The sequence below is a fragment of the Megalobrama amblycephala genome, linkage group LG4 (assembly GCF_018812025.1).
Source record: "Megalobrama amblycephala isolate DHTTF-2021 linkage group LG4, ASM1881202v1, whole genome shotgun sequence".
Taxonomy (NCBI): Eukaryota; Metazoa; Chordata; class Actinopteri; order Cypriniformes; family Xenocyprididae; genus Megalobrama; species Megalobrama amblycephala.
The window spans coordinates 41,559,294-41,579,916 of NC_063047.1; the positions used below are offsets into that span (position 1 = coordinate 41,559,294).

Consider the following 20,623-nt stretch of genomic DNA (forward strand, 5'->3'; position numbering starts at 1 on the left):
ACGACTTTTTTCTCGTAATTTTATGACTTTATTCTCAACATTTTATCTTGACTTTTTTCTTAAAATTTAACGACATTTTTCTCATAATTTAACAAAGTTGTTCTCGTAATTTAACGACTTTTTTCTCATAATTTAATGACTTTATTCTCAACATTTTATCTCGACTTTTTTTTCTAAATTTAATGAGTTTTTTCTCGTAATTTAACGAGTTTATTCTCAACATTTTATCTCGCCTTTTTTCTCCAAATTTAACGAGTTTTTTCTCGTAATTTAACGAGTTTATTCTCAACATTTTATCTCGACTTTTTTCTTGAAATTTAACTACATTTTTCTCATAATTTAACGAATTTGTTCTCGTAATTTAACAACTTTTTTCTCATAATTAAATTACTTTATTCTCAACATTTTATCTCAACTTTTTTCTTGAAATTTAACTAAATTTTTCTCATAATTTAACGAATTTGTTCTCGTAATTTAACGACTTTTTTCTCATAATTAAATTACTTTATTCTCAACATTTTATCTCGACTTTTTTCTCCAAATTTAACGAGTTTTTTCTCGTAATTTAACGAGTTTATTCTCAACATTTTATCTCGACTTTTTTCTTGAAATTTAACTACATTTTTCTCGTAATTTAACGACTTTTTTCTCATAATTTAATGACTTTATTCTCAACATTTTATCTCGACTTTTTTCTCGAAATTTAATGAGTTTTTTCTCGTAATTTAACGAGTTTATTCTCAACATTTTATCTCGCCTTTTTTCTCCAAATTTAACGAGTTTTTTCTCGTAATTTAACGAGTTTATTCTCAACATTTTATCTCGACTTTTTTCTTGAAATTTAACTACATTTTTCTCATAATTTAACGAATTTGTTCTTGTAATTTAACAACTTTTTTCTCATAATTAAATTACTTTATTCTCAACTTTTTATCTCGACTTTTTTCTTGAAATTTAACTAAATTTTTCTCATAATTTAACGAATTTGTTCTCGTAATTTAACGACTTTTTTCTCATAATTAAATTACTTTATTCTCAACATTTTATCTCGACTTTTTTCTTTAAATTTAACAAGTTTTTTCTCGTAATTTAACAAGTTTATTCTCAACATTTTATCTTGACTTTTTTCTCGGAATTTAACGAGTTTATTCTCAACATTTTATCTCGACTTTTTTCTCGAAATTTAACATGTTTTTTCTCGAAATTTAACAACTTTAATCTCGAGATGGTTTTATTTCTTTATTATTGCTTGGCCCTAATCCTCTTCCATACATTAGAGAACAAAATATAACAATAATAATAATTTGCTCGGTTTGACGTGATCCGAACTAAGCGATCGTTAGATGTAATCACCATTGGCAGCGCGATTTATTGTAACATTTTTTTTCTCAGTTGTTCTGAACAAAAGTGGCAGACATGTTACTTACTTGTTCAGATGCCATTTTCCAGTGAAAATGGTCATACTTCCAAGACGTAGAATCTGTGATTCTGAAGTACAGTATTCACACTAGTGTGGTGACTGACAGCAAACATTTGATTTATCCGCACTGAGGAGCCGATGCATGAAATCACCGTGGGAACTTGCTGTCTGGACCTCTAAGATGTTGACTGCTATAGTTATTCTCATATGAAATTTTCAGTGATACTAAATCAGATGAAAGCAGTAAGATTTATAACAAGCATCCAGTTGAACTTGTTCAGAAAAACGCTGACCACTTTGTCATATACATGATGTACATTCTCTATCTGTCGGTTCGAGATAAAAGGTTGTTTAAAATGAAATCTCTTTGGAACTAAAATTGAAACATTATGGCCGTCATTTCAAAAGAAAACCCAGAGGGGGAATAGGGATCATGAATATTTCAAATATCTCAGTGGCTGCCTGTGGTTTATACTGTACCACTAGACAAAAAAATGCTAATGCATTCAGATCATCAGATCATTTTTCATTTTCTTCTCTGAACAGGATGAAAAGTGTTGTAAAATGTACATCCTGTTTATCTGTTTTTAATTTCAAAACAAGTTGTCACGTTGTAATTTGTCATGAAATAAGTCAGTGAATTCAAAAGATTTTGTGTCTAAACTGGGATTAAACCTAGAGGAAATCCCCAACGTTCAGTTTCAAAATATTTATCCTGTCTTTGCTCAAGGTTTTCATTAAAGTGACAGCTGGAGATGAATCACATATAGATTAGTCATTGTGTTTTCTATTATTCATCAAACTGCTTATTTTGCATTATTCACCATGAACAACTGCATATTTTCTATAGTGATTATCTGAAATGGTCGGATGTGTGAAGCTGGCATGAATCTTTAGTCCAAACTGCTAAGTGACCAAATTGGCAATGTAATTACATCTCAGCTGGCTGGATAGTCTGGGGTTTTGTCTGCAGCATATGTATGTGTTTGTGCGTTGTGAAAGTGTATATATGTGTGTGAGAGTAAGAAATGGAGAGAGATGGTGTGTGAGTGAACACATAATGCGAATTATGTCGACTAAATGTCCTTCCACACGCACTGCGTGATACAAGCCTGTGTTTGTGTAGATCTGTGAAGATCAGAGCAGTGTTACAGAAAAGTAGGATGAAACAGAGAGGAGAAATAAGGTGCTCAGGAAGTGTCAGACTAAACACATTAGTGAGGGTTTGATTTAAACACTCTGTGCTGATTGAATGTAGGAAGCCACGAAACCACTCTCTTCCTCTATATTCAAATGACTCTGCAGCACTGCTGAGCTCAGAGCGAATTGAAAACAGACTCATTTGTGTTGTATATGACTGATTCACCCTTCTTTTAGCTCAAGTGTCTTGTTTTGTACCTGTTTAAAGAGATCAGTCCATAATAATGTTGGGAGTCATCGAGTGCTAACCTCATCATTAATACTGAGTAAATGATTACTCAATGATGACCATGCATGCTTTTATATATTAATGGTTCTAAGGTAAGCATTATTATTAATAGGTGTCATATGTTGGGATTTAAACAAACGCATAAACCTTAGTATTACACTGATAGATGCAGAGCAAACGCTAAAATTGGTTGATAAATTCTATACTGCTTGCTTTGAAGAATATCATTGGCTTTTTTGGCTTTTTTTGAGCGTCTAGCTACGATCTAGAGCTACAATATATTACACCATAGTAACCACATAGCAACACATTAAAACCCAATCAAAATGCCTTAGGAGCTGCATAGCAACAACCTGGCACTCTCCAACAATACCCTAGCATTATGAAAAAACACTACAAAGAAAATATCAAAATGTAATCACTCTTACTCTTTCAGTTCAGTTCTGTTCAGTTTGATGTGTTTTATTGGCTTGACAAAAAGTAAACATTTGTATACCAACACATTTGCAGCATATATGCAAAATGGATTACTGAAGTAAAATAATAGTAGAGATATTATGCAATATTAACAAATTTAATGAATGAAATTGTATTTAAAATATGTTAACTTATTTATCAGTTTATTAGCATTAATTAAATGATAAAATAAAATATGATGTGCTATGCTATGCTTTATTAGCACATAAATAACAATGGTAATTTAAAGTACTTTACATAAAACTGATTAAAAATCATACAAGGGTCATATGAAATAAAATAATAATAAAAAGTAAGAAATAATAAAAGATTTAAAATGTATTAAAGGGTTAATTCATTCAAAAATGAAAATTCTGTCATTAATTACTCACCCACTGTTGTTCCACACCCGTAAGACCTTCGTTCATCTTTAGAAAAAAATACGATATTTTTGATGAAATCCGATGACTCAGTGAGGCCTCTATTGCCAGCAAGATAATTAACACTTTCAGATGCCCAGAAAGGTACTAAAAACATATTTAAAACAGTTCATGTGACTACAGTGGTTCAACCTTAATATTATAAAGCGACGAGAATATTTTACAATATCCAGTGATGGCCGATTTCAAAACACTGCTTCGAAGCTTTATGAATCTTTTGATTCGAATCAGTGGTTCGGAGTGCCAAAGTCATGTGATGTTAGTAAACAAGGCTTCATTACGTCATAAGTGTTTCGAAACTTTTAATAGTTCATGTGACTTTGGCAGTTTGATACACGATCCGAACCACTGATTCAAAACAAAAGATTTGTGAAGCTTCGAAGCAGAGTTTTGAAATCGGCCATCACTAGATATTGTTGAAAAGTCATTATTTAGTTTTTTTTTTTTGGTGCACAAAAAGTATTCTCGTCGCTTCATAACATTAAGGTAGAACCACTGCTGGCAACGAAGGCCTCACTGAGCCATTGGATTTTATCAAAAATATCTTAATTTGTGTTCTGAAGATGAACAAAGGTCTTACGGGTGTGGAATGACATGAGGGTGAGTAATTAATGACAGAATTTTCATTTTTGGGTGAACTAACCCTTTAACATGAGAAAAGAAAAGAAAATAGAAAATTACAGTGCTCAGTCAGTAAATACATACTGTGTTAAAACATCATGTGTTTTTATTCTTGATTAAAATAAAATAAATAAAAAATACATTCGAAGGTTAAATTATAAAAAATTTCACTCTTTCTTTGCTTGGATAAAATTCAGTTATTGCGAGTTATGATCTTGTCATTTGTGTGTCCATGCGGTTCAGCAGTGTGTGTTGTGATGAACTCAACCCTCTGCTCTGCCTTCCCATCATCCCTCATCCTCTGTCTAATCAGGCCTCTGCTCTGCTTCTCGCTGCCTCATTAGCGAACTGTAACGATGTTTTGCTCAAATACATTTTGCTTAGGCTGGCGGTATATCCTTATCCCCTAGTCTGTTTATCTCCCACCCTTGATTTACATTTCAGTGAGTAGGTGTTTGTGGCGATTGAGTAAACACTTTGTGTGGCAGTATTTATATAGCGGTCGAGTCAAGATAGTTGTGTTTACGCGATAAGGCCAGATCATATTCTTAATTGACACAAAGACTCTACTGGTTGTCTATATTAATATAAAACAGAACCAAAAGTCACAGTGTTGAGATATTAATGACATATTGGATTCAGGGTTTCGCTTTGAAACTGGACATACATTGTGTGTGAAGCAGGAGAATTCTGTGAGCTTTACAGTAGACTGTAACAAATTATTTTTCAAAGTTGTATATAAATGTACGCGTGCATGTGTGTGTGTGTGTGGGGGGGGGGGGGGGTGGAATAGAAATCTAATGATCTTCCTACACACCTTGTTTATGATCTGAAATTATCTTCCAGTGCTCTGGGAATGTGTGTATTGATGTGTGTTGATGTTCATAGTCTGTGTGAATGTACATGCATGTATGTACCTGTGCCCACAATGCTGTGGGCTGTTATATGTTGGCAGGGAAGAAGTTGTGTGCATGTGTGTGGTGTGTCAGAGACACATATTACCGATTACCGTCATTTGTTGCCGACTCACACTCTGTCATGATAGGATGAGAAACCAGATCACAACCAATTTAAACTGTCCAGCGAGGGCTTTCATCCAAATTTTTAAAAGAAAACATGAGTGTACATGAGCTTTCCGCTCGGATGAGATATGTTTTTGTCCTATACACGTTCATTCACCACTTTCAAGTCTTCTCATGGAGAAATGCTGGTGACAGTGTGCAGGGCTGGTTTGGGTTGGCGGAAAGAATTCCTGGCATAAATCCAACCTGACAAATCTTAAACTTACTGTAGCTTCTCAGAATCTTCAGTCGTTTGGATTCACACTGTTATGCACATTAAAGGGGTAGTTCAACCAAAAATGAAAATTCATCATTTAAATGTAAATAACTGCCCACTGATAACAGCACACATGTATTTACTATGGTATAGCTACATTTATTAGTGTCACACTATACCTATAGGTGTACCGTCATACTGCCCTGCAGTACTTTGCTCTAATAGGCATATTATATTAACTTAAACACACTGTAAAATATGCATCTAAAATGTATATATTATGTGGTAACATCTAAATGGACTGCATCAAGTTAAAGAAATGATTTAATATTATTCAACAAACTTGAGAATATTGGGATAAACCAATGAAAGTAGCTTTTATTGATCAAATCAAGTAGAAATATATCTTAAAATAACTACTGATGTTGCGTCTGTTTAGGTTTTGTTCATGTTTTCATGTTCTCAGTTTATGTTTTCATGTCTTTTATTTTGAAGTTAATGTTTATTGGGTCATCTGTTCATGTCATGTGATTACCTGTTCCTTTCATGTTATCTTGTCATGTGTTTCCTTGTCATGTGTCATGTTCTGATTTGTTCCTTAGTGCATATGCCTTGTTTTCATTGGTTCCTTTGTTTCATGCGTTGTAGTCTCGTTTCAGTAGCTCTGTCTGTTCATTGGTTGTTTTTGTCATGTGATCCCCAAAGTCTTGTATTTAAGCCCTATTATGTTTGCCATGTTACTTTGTCCTGTTTTGAAGAACGTTATGCTGGTTCCATGTTCCATATTCCATGTTTCATGTTCCATGTTATTGTTAAGTTCATAGTTTATGTTGTTTCATGTCAGGTTTAAGTTTATGTTTGGTTTCACAGTTTTGAATCTGTAAATAAACGGTTCTCCTCAATATCGTCTTCATCTGCTCCATGTAAGCTAGCATTACAGCGGACATGATAAAATCATTGGAAAAGCTGTCTTTTTCTTCTTCTTTTTTGTCCCAATTAACAATGGTGCCCATAATGAGTATCAGTTACCATGAACCAAATCACATTGGTTCAAAGGTTCTACACTTCTGTATATTAAACATTTTCTGAAGCAGTGATTTTGTTTTTGTCGCTCAATAGTTTCCATTTTCAGTGGACTTGTTAAGACATGTGATATAAAAGAAACTTGCTGATTTTATTTCTGTCTTTTTAACAGACAGAAATAAAAAAGTCAAAAACTTTCTTTTTCTAGTGAAACACACTGAATGACTAATGGCCTTCAGAATGTTTCACAATAGACAGAGTGAGAAAATAAGCTGAAGCTGAAGTTGATGTTTCAATACAATATTTGCTATGACACTTGAACTGTTACCTTTTCCTGAGATGTGTTGCTGCATGTATAGGAAGATTGATATTGTTTTCATTTCAGTTAAGGTCTTGTAGCTGTGAGGGGAAAACAAGGATGAGTAATTAAGCCCTCTGTGTTTTCTCAGAATGTGTTTACTCTCTCTGTAAAGAGAAGGCAAGTTGTGGCTGAAGTCCACTGTGTTATCAGAATAGACAATGTCAACAAATCAACTGAGAGTATGGTAAATATGTAGGCTACATATGGAAGAGCAAACACAACAAACACATATATGTTGGATTTTCATGTTTTATGGGGACTTTCCATAGACATAATGATTTTTATATTGTACAAACTGTATATTCAATCCACTAATTCTATCCATCACAGAAAATGTTCAGCATTTTTACATTTTCAGAAAAAAAAAAAAAAAAAAACATCACAGTATGATTTATAAGCTGTTTTCCTCATGGGGACCAAAAATGTATTAAGGACTTTTTGTACCAGGACCACACACACACACACACACACAAACAAAGTGTGTGTGTAGAAAGTGTCTGTGTGAGTCCCCACATATAATTAGCATGATAATACTTCTTAAAGGAAACATAATAATATACAATAGCGTTTGGGTCAGTAAAACATTTTCTTATAATATGCTCATCAAGGCTGCATTCATTCGATCAAAAATACAGTAAAAAATACATTAATATTGTAAAATATTATTACAATTTAAATGAGTGTGTTTTGAGTGTGTCATATTTTAAAATGTAATTTATTCCTGTGTTGGCAAAGCTGAATTTTCAGCATCATTACTCAAGTCTTCAGTGCCACATGATCCCTCAGAAATCATTCTAATATGATGATTTGATGCTCAAGAAACATTTCTTATTATTATCAATGTTGAAAACTACGGAAGAGGATTAGGGCCAAGCAATAATAAAAAAAATAACCATCTCGAATTAAAGTTGTTAAATTTTGAGAGAAAGGTCGAGATAAAATGTTGAGAATAAACTCGTTAAATTTCGAGAGAAAGGTCGAGATAAAATGTTGAGAATAAACTCATTAAATTACAAGAAAAAACTCGTTAAATTTCAAGAAAAAAGTCGAGATAAAATGTTGAGAATAAACTCGTTAAATTACGAGAAAAAAACGTGTTAAATTTTGAGAAAAAAGTCGAGATAAAATGTTGAGAATAAAGTCTTTAAATTACGAGAAAAAAGTCGTTAAATTATGAGAACAAATTCGTTAAATTATGAGAAAAATGTCGTTAAATTTCGAGAAAAAAGTTGAGATAAAATGTTGAGTATAAACATAATAAACATAACATAATAATGAGTTTATTCTCAACATTTTATCTCGACTTTTTTCTCGAAATTTAACGAGTATTTTCTCATAATTTAACAAATTTGTTCTCATAATCTAACAAGTTTTTTCTCTAAATTTAATGAGTTTATTCTCAACATTTTATCTCGACCTTTTTCTCTAAATTTAATGAGTTTTTTCTCGAAATTTAACAACTTTAATCTCGAGATGGTTTGCCCTAATCCTCTTCTGTAGAAAACTGTGTTGCTCAATATTTTTGTTGGAACCATGATCCTTTTTTTTTTCAGGATTGTTTGATGAATAAAAAGTTCAAAAGAACAACATTTATTTGAAATAGAACTGTAAATATTATATAATATCATTATAAAATATAATTTATCATTTAATTTTTTCCACGACATCTTATAACTGCATGGAAAATTACTGTTATATACTTACATATCAGTTTTTTTTTTTATTTCTTATGTTAATTATTTTAATATAATTTAACTATGTTATTTGTCAGTTTTTATGATGATTTAGCACCTTCTCTGTGACTCTTTGAATTAGAAAGTTTTTGTTACTGCTCATTTACTACTCAGTAATTTGCTCATACTACTCAGTAATTTTGGACTAGAAATAAGTTTTCTTTGAAATGTTTACGTAGTACATTAAACTTTTTTATTTCAAAAGTTTAAGGAAAATTTGTCAACTTTTAAAATGAACAGATATTTGTACACTATGTTCAACCTTTCCACATCATCTGTTCAGTGTAAAATAACCGAACAAAGACACAATGGCATTGTTTACCTCACAATGCAAAATATTCCTGAAATTTCCTTTGTGTGTAACTCTTTTATCCTCTCGCCATTCTGCAGACTCCTCCGGTCAGCTCTCGTCGTCTCCTTTGAGCTCCTCCACGGGTCACCGAGGCATCAGTAACCATCCTCTCCACCAGCCCCTGCTCAGCCCGTCTGCCATGAGCTCCAGCCCGGGTCAGCTGCACTCGCCCATCAGCACCCTCAGCTCGCCCATCAATGGCCTGTCCTCGCCGTTCCCTGTCATCAGCTCACCCATGGGCCATCCCTCCATGAGCGGCCCATCCTCCACCAGCATGACCTTCAGACCCAGTTTAAGCCCACAGGTAAGACATCACTGCATTTACTGTGGACTTATTTAACAGCTTTAGCATGAATTGCTGTGGGCGGCAGCGCCGAGTGCTATTTCAGATTCTTTCAAAGGTATGCAACAATAAATATTTTTGAACATGTTCTCAGGCTCAGCTTGAACTGAATTTTCCTGCTCAGTTGGCTAAACTTGACTTGAACTCTGCTGGAAATTAAAGATCCATGTTAAAGAGTCTGATTGCTCAAATGGGTTTGATTGCATGACTAGATGGTGCACAAAATCAGAGACACAAACATTTGTTTGAATCTTTACCTCATGTATTGAACCAATCAGCCAATTTAGTAAGGTTTTGAAAAATTGCTTTTAATGAGCGTTTCTTGCTACAACGAGACATGGTCATCTGTTTGTTCATAGCAAACGTAATTGATTTGGCAATAGTGGCGAAGGCTGTCTGCATAACTCACAGCTCAAAAAGCTCTGCTAAAGTTTCTCAGAAATGAAAAATGCTAGTAATTATGAAGTTTAGACATTCAAGGTATTTATAAATACATAAATAGTTCCATTGTATTTTCCATATGGTACACACATGTATACACACTTTTCACACAGTGTTTACCTCATTAATTTGATCAATCAGAGTTTAGAGGCCATTCTTGCTTGCTGCAGTCTTCCGCTTATTCACAGAAAATCTAATCAATTCAGCATCAGTGCTATTGAGTTTATGATGGGGTTTTATTTAATAACACATAGCTTAGAAAGCTCTATTGAAGCAGGGTTTCATTGGTGGAAAATGCAGCATCTTGTAAAAATGTTCTGGTGTTATTGGATTTCTGTAAAATCCCTCTCACTATGAGCTGGGTTTTATGAGACATCATACAAGGAATATTACAGTTTCCAAGTGATGTAATTCCACTTTTGTATTATAATTGTTTACGTATGGTTACTAGGAATGTAGCTTGGATTGATATTTTATATTTAACATAAACGTGTCACAGTGGTTGCAGGGAGGCAGATAATAAATCCAAAAAGCAGGTTTTAACGTTAAATCCAACAGGCATACGATAAGGTGCAACACACACTTATATAGACGGTGAACGGACAGGAAATTAACGTGAGGGACCAACTTAAAGGAACAAAGGAACACAGCTGATACAAATAAACTAATAATTACGGTAGCCAAGGAGACAGACGAGTGGCGGGAAACTGAACAAAGGAACATGTGACAATTGAAAACAAACTGAAAGTCCATGAAAACCGAAAGTCCTTACTAACAGAAACTAACACACTGTGACAATATGTAGGTCAGTGGTCTCAAACTCAATTCCTGGAGGGTCACAGCTCTGCACAGTTTAGCTCCAACCCTTCCTAATCCTGAAGATCTTGATTAGCTGGATCAGGTGTGTTTGATTAGGGTTGGACCAAAACTGTGCAGAGTTGTGGCCCTTCAGGAATTGAGTTTGAGACCACTGATGTAGGTGGTACTGGAGCCTTTTTTAGGGTACATAGATAAGAAATAAACAGTTAATCATTTAACATTTAAAGCATTTAGAGCAGAACGTGTTATTCCCTATGTACGCTTCAGTAAATGAAAAAAAAAAATGATTAGAGTGAATGCAGGTGCATGGAACTCTTTCTGATCTTGTCATTTGCATTGGCTACATTAGTGATGTTTCTTACTATTTTTTATAATGAACATAATGCTAGTTTTTATTCATTAAAGAATATTCACATAAACATAGAGATGATTAAATGTCCATGTTATCAGTTGGCATATTCACCCCTGTTGTCAGGGGTTCATAGCGTGAACCCTAAAATAAAATGATATTAAATCATATGATGAGACTGAATTTTGAATAGATTACTAAATTAGTGACACATAGATTGTATTTAATATAAGCAGCATTAAAGAAAACAATATTTGTATTTGATTAAAACTACTGACTCAGCATGAAACAGGTATCATTAAGGTGTTCGTTATTTAAGAAAAATAGATAGAAAGGAAACAGATGAGAACCATAAGGCAAAAGCTGTATTCAAAGTGCAACTGGTTATATATTTAAGTTATTGTGTCTCCATTAGTCAGAATATTGTTTTAATATAACATAAATAATTACAAGAGACATGTATAGTGTCGATATGCTTTGTTAGCAGGCAAGACTAAACAATACTGGTTTTCATTAAAAAAATATGGATAAATATTTTCCTGTTTTTACTTTTTAGTAGATATAGAATGTGGAATATATTAGAATATAGAATATGCCACATCATATTGCATTTTTTGTTGCTTGTCATTTAGGTTAAATACAAGAAATTAAATTAAATGCTTTTCATGGTAGCCAATTGTCATTTGATTAAAGTATTTTGTCCGTGTAAAGTGAAGAACATAAGGGCATAAGGGTTTTAGAGCAACATAATATAATTGACTGAACAAATGTTTTGAACTTAGCTGATATTTTTTTCATTGCACTGGAGTTTGTAGAACCGCTCTGTACTAGTGTGTTTGAATTACAAATGTAATCATTAACATATTACTTTAAATCTGTAGAGATAAGTAAGATGGATTTAAGTCAGACTTTGGCACAGTGAAATCATTGAGTGCCTGCCAGAGTCATTTGAGAATCAGTAAAACCATTTGTGTAACTCTAGTCATATCAAATAACAGCCTTTTATAAATTCATTTGAAGACCGTGGGGTTTTATCAGACACCAGATGGTATATGAGAACTGAAATCCCTGCAATACAGTTTAAGATAAACCACACACTATACTCGTTACGGACATGTTATTGTGAAGGGTTTCGCCCCCCCCCACTCATATCACCTCCCTCTCACTACCAATAGTAAAGTGTTCAGTCGTTACTGTTGTACCCCGAAATGGAAATAAGTTCACATTAAAAACAAGTTTGGGTTGGCATAAAAACAATGGACTTCATTTTTTTTCCTTCTACCACCTCATGTCAGACAGCTTTAATTTGGCTACTAAATGGAGAGGGTGCGTTTCACATTAATGGTGTTGCCTTAAGTAATGGCGTATGGGCTTAAGGAGAGGCGTCTTGGAGGTGCCCTGGCCCCCATTCATCCTCATTAGCCCCATCAGAGTGCTTGATCTCTGACCGCATGGTGTCAAACACGGCCTTAGTGTGCCACATGGGCTTTCTACTTTTTATTGGCATGCTAAATGGGTTCAGAAGAGGCCCGGTAGGGGCCTGGTCAGGGCCCAATCGCACGGGAAATGAGCTGGCTTGTTAAAATCCGCAGTTTAGCCATGTGGTGTGTGTCAGAAAGAAACTCTTTTAACACCCTGCCAGTTCAATCTCCTTATACACACAGACAGATGCAAGTCTACATTTGTACATGTACTCTACTGTTCAAAAGTTTCTTTTTTGAAAGAAAATTCTGGTAGCACTTTACAATAAGGTTTCATTAGTTAAAGGATTAGTTCACTTTCAAATAAAATTTTCCTGATAATTTATTCACCCCCATGTCATCCAAGATGTCCATGTCGTTCTTTCTTCAGTCGAAAAGAAATTAAGGTTTTTGATGTAAACATTCCAGGATTATTCTCCTTATAGTGGACTTCAATGAGCTCCAAACGGTTGAAGGTCAAAATTACAGTTTCAGTTCAGCTTCAAAGGGCTTTAAACGATACCAGACGAGGAATAAGGGTCTTATCTAGCGAAACGATCAGTCATTTTAAAAAAAACTGTAAATGTATATGCTTTATATAAACAAATGATCACCTTCCAAGTGCTTCCGCCAAAACCGCACTTTCGTATTCTTCAAAAAGCTTACGCTGTATGTCCTAAGCCTTCCCTATTCAACTTAAGGAATGCACGCAGCGCCAGTTCCATTTTTTCTGTAAGTAGCCTTTTGAAGAATACAAAAGCGCGGTTTTGGCAGAACCACTTGGAAGGCGATCATTTGTTTATATAAAGCATATACATTTACATTTTTTTCAAAAATGACTGATCGTTTCGCTAGATAAGACCCTTATTCCTCGTCTGGTATCGTTTAAAGCCCTTTGAAGCTGCACTGAAACTGTAATTTTGACCTTCAACTGTTTGGAGGCCATTGAAATCCACTATAAGGAGAATAAACCTGGAATGTTTTCATCAAAAACCTTAATTTCTTTTTGACTGAAGAAAGAAGGACATCTTGGATGACATGGGGTGAATAAATTATCAGGAAAATTTTATTTGAAAGTGAACTAATCCTTTAACATTAGTTAACTACTTTAGTTAACATGAACTAAAAATGAACAATACTTCTACAGCATTTATTAATCTTAGTTAATGTTAATTTCAACGTTTACTAATATATTATGGAAATCAAATGTTGTATTTGTTAAAGGTACTAAAGAGGTTCTTTTCGTCGAACATCCTCTTTAGCACCTTTAACATTAGTTCAATCATGACAACTCTCTGAAGATTTTTAGCTTGGTAATTGATATGACAATGTTAATTTGGTCTTGGCAGAATATATCTGTTACACTGCTGCTGTAGATTATTTCAGTTGTTGTAGATTATTGCTGCTGCTGATTACTGCTGCTGCTGCAGAGCAAGTACAGGAACTTGCTACTGCCAATACATATACACCGATATGCTGCTGTGAGTAAGACATAGTGCTGCTGCTGCACAAATAGCATATATCAATAACCCATAGTAGATCTATACAGGTGGAACTGGGGAAGGTGAAGGGTTTTAGAGGAACTCTGAAGCGTGCTGCAAACTGCTATAGTGAATGTAACCAGCCATTTAAATGTGTGGGTAACAAGCTCAAGGGCCCATTAGCCTGCGCCATCTAGAGTTTCATGACTGAACTATGTATTTAATGCACTGTGAACTAACATGAATATACAATGAACAGCTGGATTTTTATGAACTAACATTAACAAAGATTAATAATAAAAACACTGTAACAACTGTAATTGTTAATCACTGTAACAAAATGTTGCTCAATGGAATCAAGGAATGTAAAATCCTTTTTTTAAAATCCAATCTAGAATGTAAATATGATAAACACTTTTTATTATAGGTTTTAAGATAGAATCCAATACATTTGTGGTAAGTCTCCCATAATTACTCAATATATATGTTTAGCATCATATAGAAAAGTTAGTAGCATAATTCAGAGCACAGATGATATTTTGGGGATGTTTATGGTCAGTGACTGATTTGCGCAGCATCTCATGACTGCAATGCAGCAGCGGACAGATTGAACAGTTCTAAAAGCTCTACACACAAAGCAGCAGCATGAGATGGTCACATGCCACATGTGATCTGTCTTCTAACAGCTCCTGTGGGCTCTGCAGTGAAAGATGCGATAATAAAATGTATTTTTTCCTTGTTCATTATGTCTCCACTCATGCTGTTTTAATTTGGTTGTCATAGATGGTTCTCAGGGTTATGAAAATGCCAGTCATTCACTCTTTCCACAGGACTAAAAGAGAGCGTATTTTCTTAGCCTGATTTGGTATGTGTTATATGGAAAGTCTTGCTACTTCCAAATTATTTCTACCAGAAGCATCATGCTGACATTTTTTACGTAACAGTTATCAAATGTCAAATATACACTTTTCCATGTATTATTTCCTTGAAGTTCAATTCACTGAAAAATAAAATATAGTCTGGATTTGAGCCTAAGTCTTTTACAAGCTAAAAAAAGTGTTGTGTTTGTTTTGCCTCATCCACCATGTGAGCCAGGACCACTACTGGTGCCATCTGAAATTAATCATGGGTGTGTGATGTCACTGATTCCTACATTTACACATTTGACAGATGCTTTTATCCAAACTTACCGTGCATCCAATCTGTAGATTCATGCATTCCGTAGGAATCAGCCCCATAACCTGGGTGTTGCTAGAACTGTGCTCTGCTTTTTAAGAATGCTTTTACACTTGGTTCAATTGCCTGGACCGAATCCGATTGCTCCCCCCTCCCCTGCCCCCACTGGATTGTGTTCACATTATATTATTTGGATTGCGTTTGCATCATCAAAGCAGCAGCTGTTTTCCCCTGTTGCACTTGCCGTGCGCTCTTGTCTCCTATTTTGTGAGTGCCTGGTTGGTTCTTATTGGCCAGGCGCTCTTGTGTTGTCATGTTCTGTGTGAACACGCAGCTTCTAAATTCTCATAGTTGCGTGTTCATGTCTTGTTTTGTGTAAGTACATGGCTTGTGATTTGTTTTCATTGGCCATGTGCTTGTGTTATTGTCATGTTTGGTGTGAGCACATGGCTTGTCATGTGTTTCTTTGTGCCATGTGCTCTCATGTCTATTGTCTTGACCCCACCCATCTTGTTACCTGATTATTGGTTTATTTTCCCCACCTGTCCTCCCTCATTACCTGCCTTGTTTGCTCTCCTATTTATTCTCCTTGTGTTTGCAATCCTGTGCTGGTTCGTTGTCGTATTTTCCCCTCATGTGTGTTCCCTCTAGTAGAGTCAAGAAGTCAAGTAAAGCAGTCAAGTCTAGTCTTGTTTCCCCCTTGGGGTAGTTTTTGTTGCATTTTGTGTTATTTTTATTATTGAAATAAAGCCCATTTACCTGCATATTGAGTCCTCGCTCTCATCCATCAACCCAAACCTGACATAGCGTTGTTCAACTTCACTTTTATATTTTGCTTTTTGAACCACTGGTTTTGTATTCAAAGCATCAGCACATTACAGCACTTGCATCCATCTGCCACAAATTTTCTAAAGAACGCGAAATGAGATATACATCAGTCACGCTTGTCAGGAAAGTGAATGAGAACACACACACAAACACACAGTTTTTCAGGGCTTAAAGTTAAGATTGTTAGGCCCTTTTTACACCTGGCATTATAATGCGTTTTGGTCTATGGGTCACAAGTGAACGACGCTAAATACAGGTGTAAACCGGGTCTAAAACATTTTGAGCTAGTCTACTATCAACCACTTTCAGAGCTAGTCAAAAATGCATTTGACCAGATTGCTTTTGTAGTGTAGATGCTCATGTTGTTGAATGTGTTCGAACGGCAACAAAAGACCGCCTACTCTCCACCTACTGACTTAATGTGTAAGCATTATGGGAAGCACGATAGCCAGATGGGATTTAAACTTTGTTGGCTGAAGACTCAAGTTTGGTTTGAGGATGAAAAATGTACCAAGCACAATGTTCTCTCACCATTCCTGATTTTTAACATGCACTCACAGCGTTTCACGAGTTCACACTTACAAATAAGTCTGATAGAATAAACGGTAGCGTATTTGGCATGCTGTCCAAGGAGATGGCTCCGAGCTTGGTATTTGGTCCGAAGATATAAAAGATATATAAAAAAAAAAACATACATTTACCTGCCCATAAACCCTCCCCTCAAAGAAATCAGGACAGAAGGGGATGAAAGTGGACAAAAGAGATGGGTATGTGTCTTCCTCATCTACTTGTGAATCGATCGAACAAAACGAATCTTAATACCAGGTGTAAACGGCCACAATCTGTTCTATGTCTACTGGTCTAAATCTAGAGGCTACCAGTCCCATGGCACTGAACATATTGAATTACAGTTTACCCAAAATAGTGGGAGGGGGGGTGGTATGTGTGTACGCTCTAGTGGCCCACCAGGATTTGACTGTCAAAAGAACCATGCCTGCATCCGATAGAAGCAGACTGCAGCAGGTAGATCTATTTGTGTGTGTGTGTGTGTGTGTGTGTGTGTGTGTGTGTGTGTGTGTGTGTGTGTGTGTGTGTGAACAGGTGCATGTGACTGTAAGCATATGTGCTGGTGTGTGCATAGTGGTATGTATCTGGGTTCCTGCCACTCCTTTACTACCACAATCACATTGATAGATCTTTTGTTTTCAGTATGGATGTACATGGCAAAATTTGTCATGTACGTTGGCCTGTGTTTGCAATTAGATTTGTTGTATTTATTAATTCTTTACTCAAACTTATACTGTTAGGATCTTATTAAACAAATTTAGGTCTCATTTATATGTTTTCCCTATCTGTAGAAGTATGAATTTAGCATTGAAAGTTAAAGCATCACATTGTGTTATGCTAACCATGAATGTCAGTAGCCCCTTAACCCTCTACCGCATAGTGTTGCCATATGGCAACATACACTTTGTGTTCATTTCCTTGCCACTGTCTCTTTAACAGAACATTCTCGTTTTTTTTGTTGGTAAGAGAAGACCTTAGTTTAGCCAATGATGTGCTTATTAAGTCACATGACATGCATTTTTTTTCTGTGGCGCGATTTTCTGACAGACTGCCGTCTCTTGTATGTAGTTGCTGAAAGCAAATTAAAACGTCAGTAACAAACAAGGACCCGCCCATGTCACATTCACAAAAAAATTGTTAACATCACCTCAGGTAAGTTATGATAACATATTCACCACTCAAATTTTTTTTTATGAAATTAGTTTTTGGTAAATCGATAAAATGTCTGTGTTGCCATATGGCAACACTGCACAATAATGGAATGGCATTATTATAATAGGTTAGATAGCTAGCAAAGGCCAGCTGCAGTCTGTTAAAGGCAGGGTAGGTAAAAAATTTATTAAAAACTTTTTTTTCAAAATTTGTTTAAACTTTATTTATATATCAATACATATTTAAAATGTAAGTACTCTGAAAAAGAAAGTATAAAAATCGAGTGTCTGTAGACCTCTCACGACTGTTTTAAAGACAGCTCATTATTTCCATTCACTCCACCCCCTCCCTTCTGGGCTCCTTCCAAAGCCACGCCCCCAAAACCCATGAACGTGCGACTCCGACCACTGAGCTGGAAGACGCATTATTTACCTGAGACGAGCGGAGAGGAAGGAGCACAGTGCATGTAGTGACATCATGTCAGAATCACATGTAATAAAAATAACTTTATAATTATGAAGATAAACATAATTTAATTCGCTAACGAGTTAGTTATCTATAAGGCAAAGCTAAAAACAGGTTGCATGATACACGTTTTTCCATTACCATCATTTACACTGTGATGAAGATGAATTTCGTGTAAGATTCATAACATATACGTTGTTCTACAGATAAACAGAGTAACATATACTCAAATATCAACTCACAACTGCATTGCAGACACAAAATAATAACACACACATACAACAAAGTGTGTACGACACACACAGATACAAGATAAAGACATCAGTAAACATAGGTAGAGAATATAAAAACAAAACAAAGGCGAAAAAAAACGTGCAGGTAAACTTACAGGTGAACATGGTAAAAGAGTTAGACAGAGGGTAAATATAGTTCTAAGAAAAGTTCCTAGATGCGGAGTAACGTTAGGCCTACTATCTGTTAAACATGTATTTAGTTATCTAAAGCAAAATTATGCACAATTCAACACTATAGCTATCATCTTGTGCTAGGCCTATAGATTATTTATCGTCTCTACTACGGCTCGCTAAGTAATGTTATGTTAGCTATATTACGCAGCTACGTGTGCTAATGACACATGCTTCATGAAAAAATAAACAAAAAAATATGTATGATCAAAATACAAAAAGAAATATTTACCTGTCCAGCAGAAATAAAGCCATCAAGGAGTCACTTTTCAGCCCCTTGAGTTCCCTCAGTTCTCGCCATCGCTGGAAAGCCACACCGATATTAACTCGCGTTTTATTTCTTTGTTTATCCAAAGACTTTTTGTTCATTGCCTTTTCTTGTACTGTTACTGTCTTCCTTTTTTGCCTGGTTTGCCTTCACTAACTGCATAGGCCGGTACTGTGAATTTTGCTTTCTGTTTCTCTGCCATTGTTTTGGTATTCCTAGGATCCATGCCTCTTGAATTCCCCAAATCAAACGTGCGCGCGCAAGTGGGCAGGTCATGTGTGGCAAAAGGGTGGTTGCCATGGTTGCGAGAGAGAGTGACAGCCGCCTAAGCCAATCCTATGTTTCGTCCCGGATGGAAATAATGAGCTGTGTTTAATACAGATTAAACGGTCTAGAGTCACTCGATTTTTATACTCTTTTTATCAGAGTTCTTACATTTTAATTATGCATGTGTATATATATAGAAAGTTTAAACAAATTTGGAACAAAATTTCTTACCTACCCTGCCTTTAAGCTGTAACAATAACAACATTAATGCTAGTGATATAATGTTGATTAGTCGTATGTCAAGGACTGCCATGGCATTTATATTATGGATTAAATCAACATCGGAGACCTGCCACCACAGCCAGTATACTGACCCAGACCAACCACTGGCCTACCATAGTGTCTCAAAAAGGCAGGTGCAAGTGGATTTAAGTGTATTGTTAGGGTGAAGTGCACCAAATGTGATGTGTACATGTGTCTCACCTCTGAAAAAAAAAATGCTTTTTGAAGTTCCATACAGAAAAAGGTGAAGTTTCAAGGATTATTGGGGGTTCATGTTCATAACCTTCCTCTCATAAGATTGCGTAATGTTGAATTTTCATGAACTACAATATTTTTGGTTTTATGTCAATGTTTTATGATACATGATGAACAGTATTAGATTTGTTTTTAACTGTCTACATTTGCAATTTAAATAATATTCACGAAAAACGTAATGAAATTCAAAGAATATAAAGCATTATTCAGCAAAATAATAAATTCCATAAATAAAAGCACAAGATGTTGGAAAATAAGTATAAGGTGTTGTTTATATTTACTGCTAAAGCTTATAATAGCACCAATTTATTCAATACAAACAACATTTCTGAGGAAAAATATTAACTATATACACTTACACTTATTTTAAGTTATTTCCACTATTGCGCGTTGTTGCCATATGGCAACATATCATAAAGTACCTTAAAATAATATTTTTTTCCCACATTTTTTTTACAGCACTTCAAGTTAAGCCATTCTAAGAAAAGAAAAAGAGTCAAATATTTTTTTTTATAAATTTATCATAATGCGTGCGGTAGAGGGAGCAACACTGACCGTCGGCTTGGTGTGTCCCGGGCTTGTATGCAGGATGTCATATCTACACTGATAATCCTAACTTCAGGTGTGGGCATGTGTCCTAAACCAGAAACATTTGTCATGAGTCAGATTTTCATTGATAGTGCAAACAAAATAATGCTGACACAATTTAAGGTGTGGAAATGCCAGGAGATGGTTTTTGTTCAGTGAACACAATAGTCTCTAATTCTCCCTGAAGCAAATCGTCATGCTGTCTACATCAAAATATTTTGATATTTCAAAACTATTGTACATTTAAATACTAATACATCATAGACTTTGCCTTTGTTTTTTCGTTTGGTTAGAAATAGTTTAGC

The 20,623-nt window shown here is 35.1% G+C and overlaps 1 protein-coding gene across 2 annotated transcripts in view; it reads left to right on the plus strand.

The window, feature by feature from the left end:
• rxrab (retinoid x receptor, alpha b) overlaps window positions 1-20,623 on the plus strand; it is a 75,651-nt gene that overhangs the window by 29,230 nt on the left and 25,798 nt on the right. For both annotated transcript variants that reach the window (XM_048189404.1, XM_048189403.1), the window contains one exon: window positions 9,152-9,417. In XM_048189404.1, coding sequence (XP_048045361.1) covers window positions 9,152-9,417 — 266 coding nt within the window. The remainder of the gene's footprint in view (window positions 1-9,151; window positions 9,418-20,623) is intronic.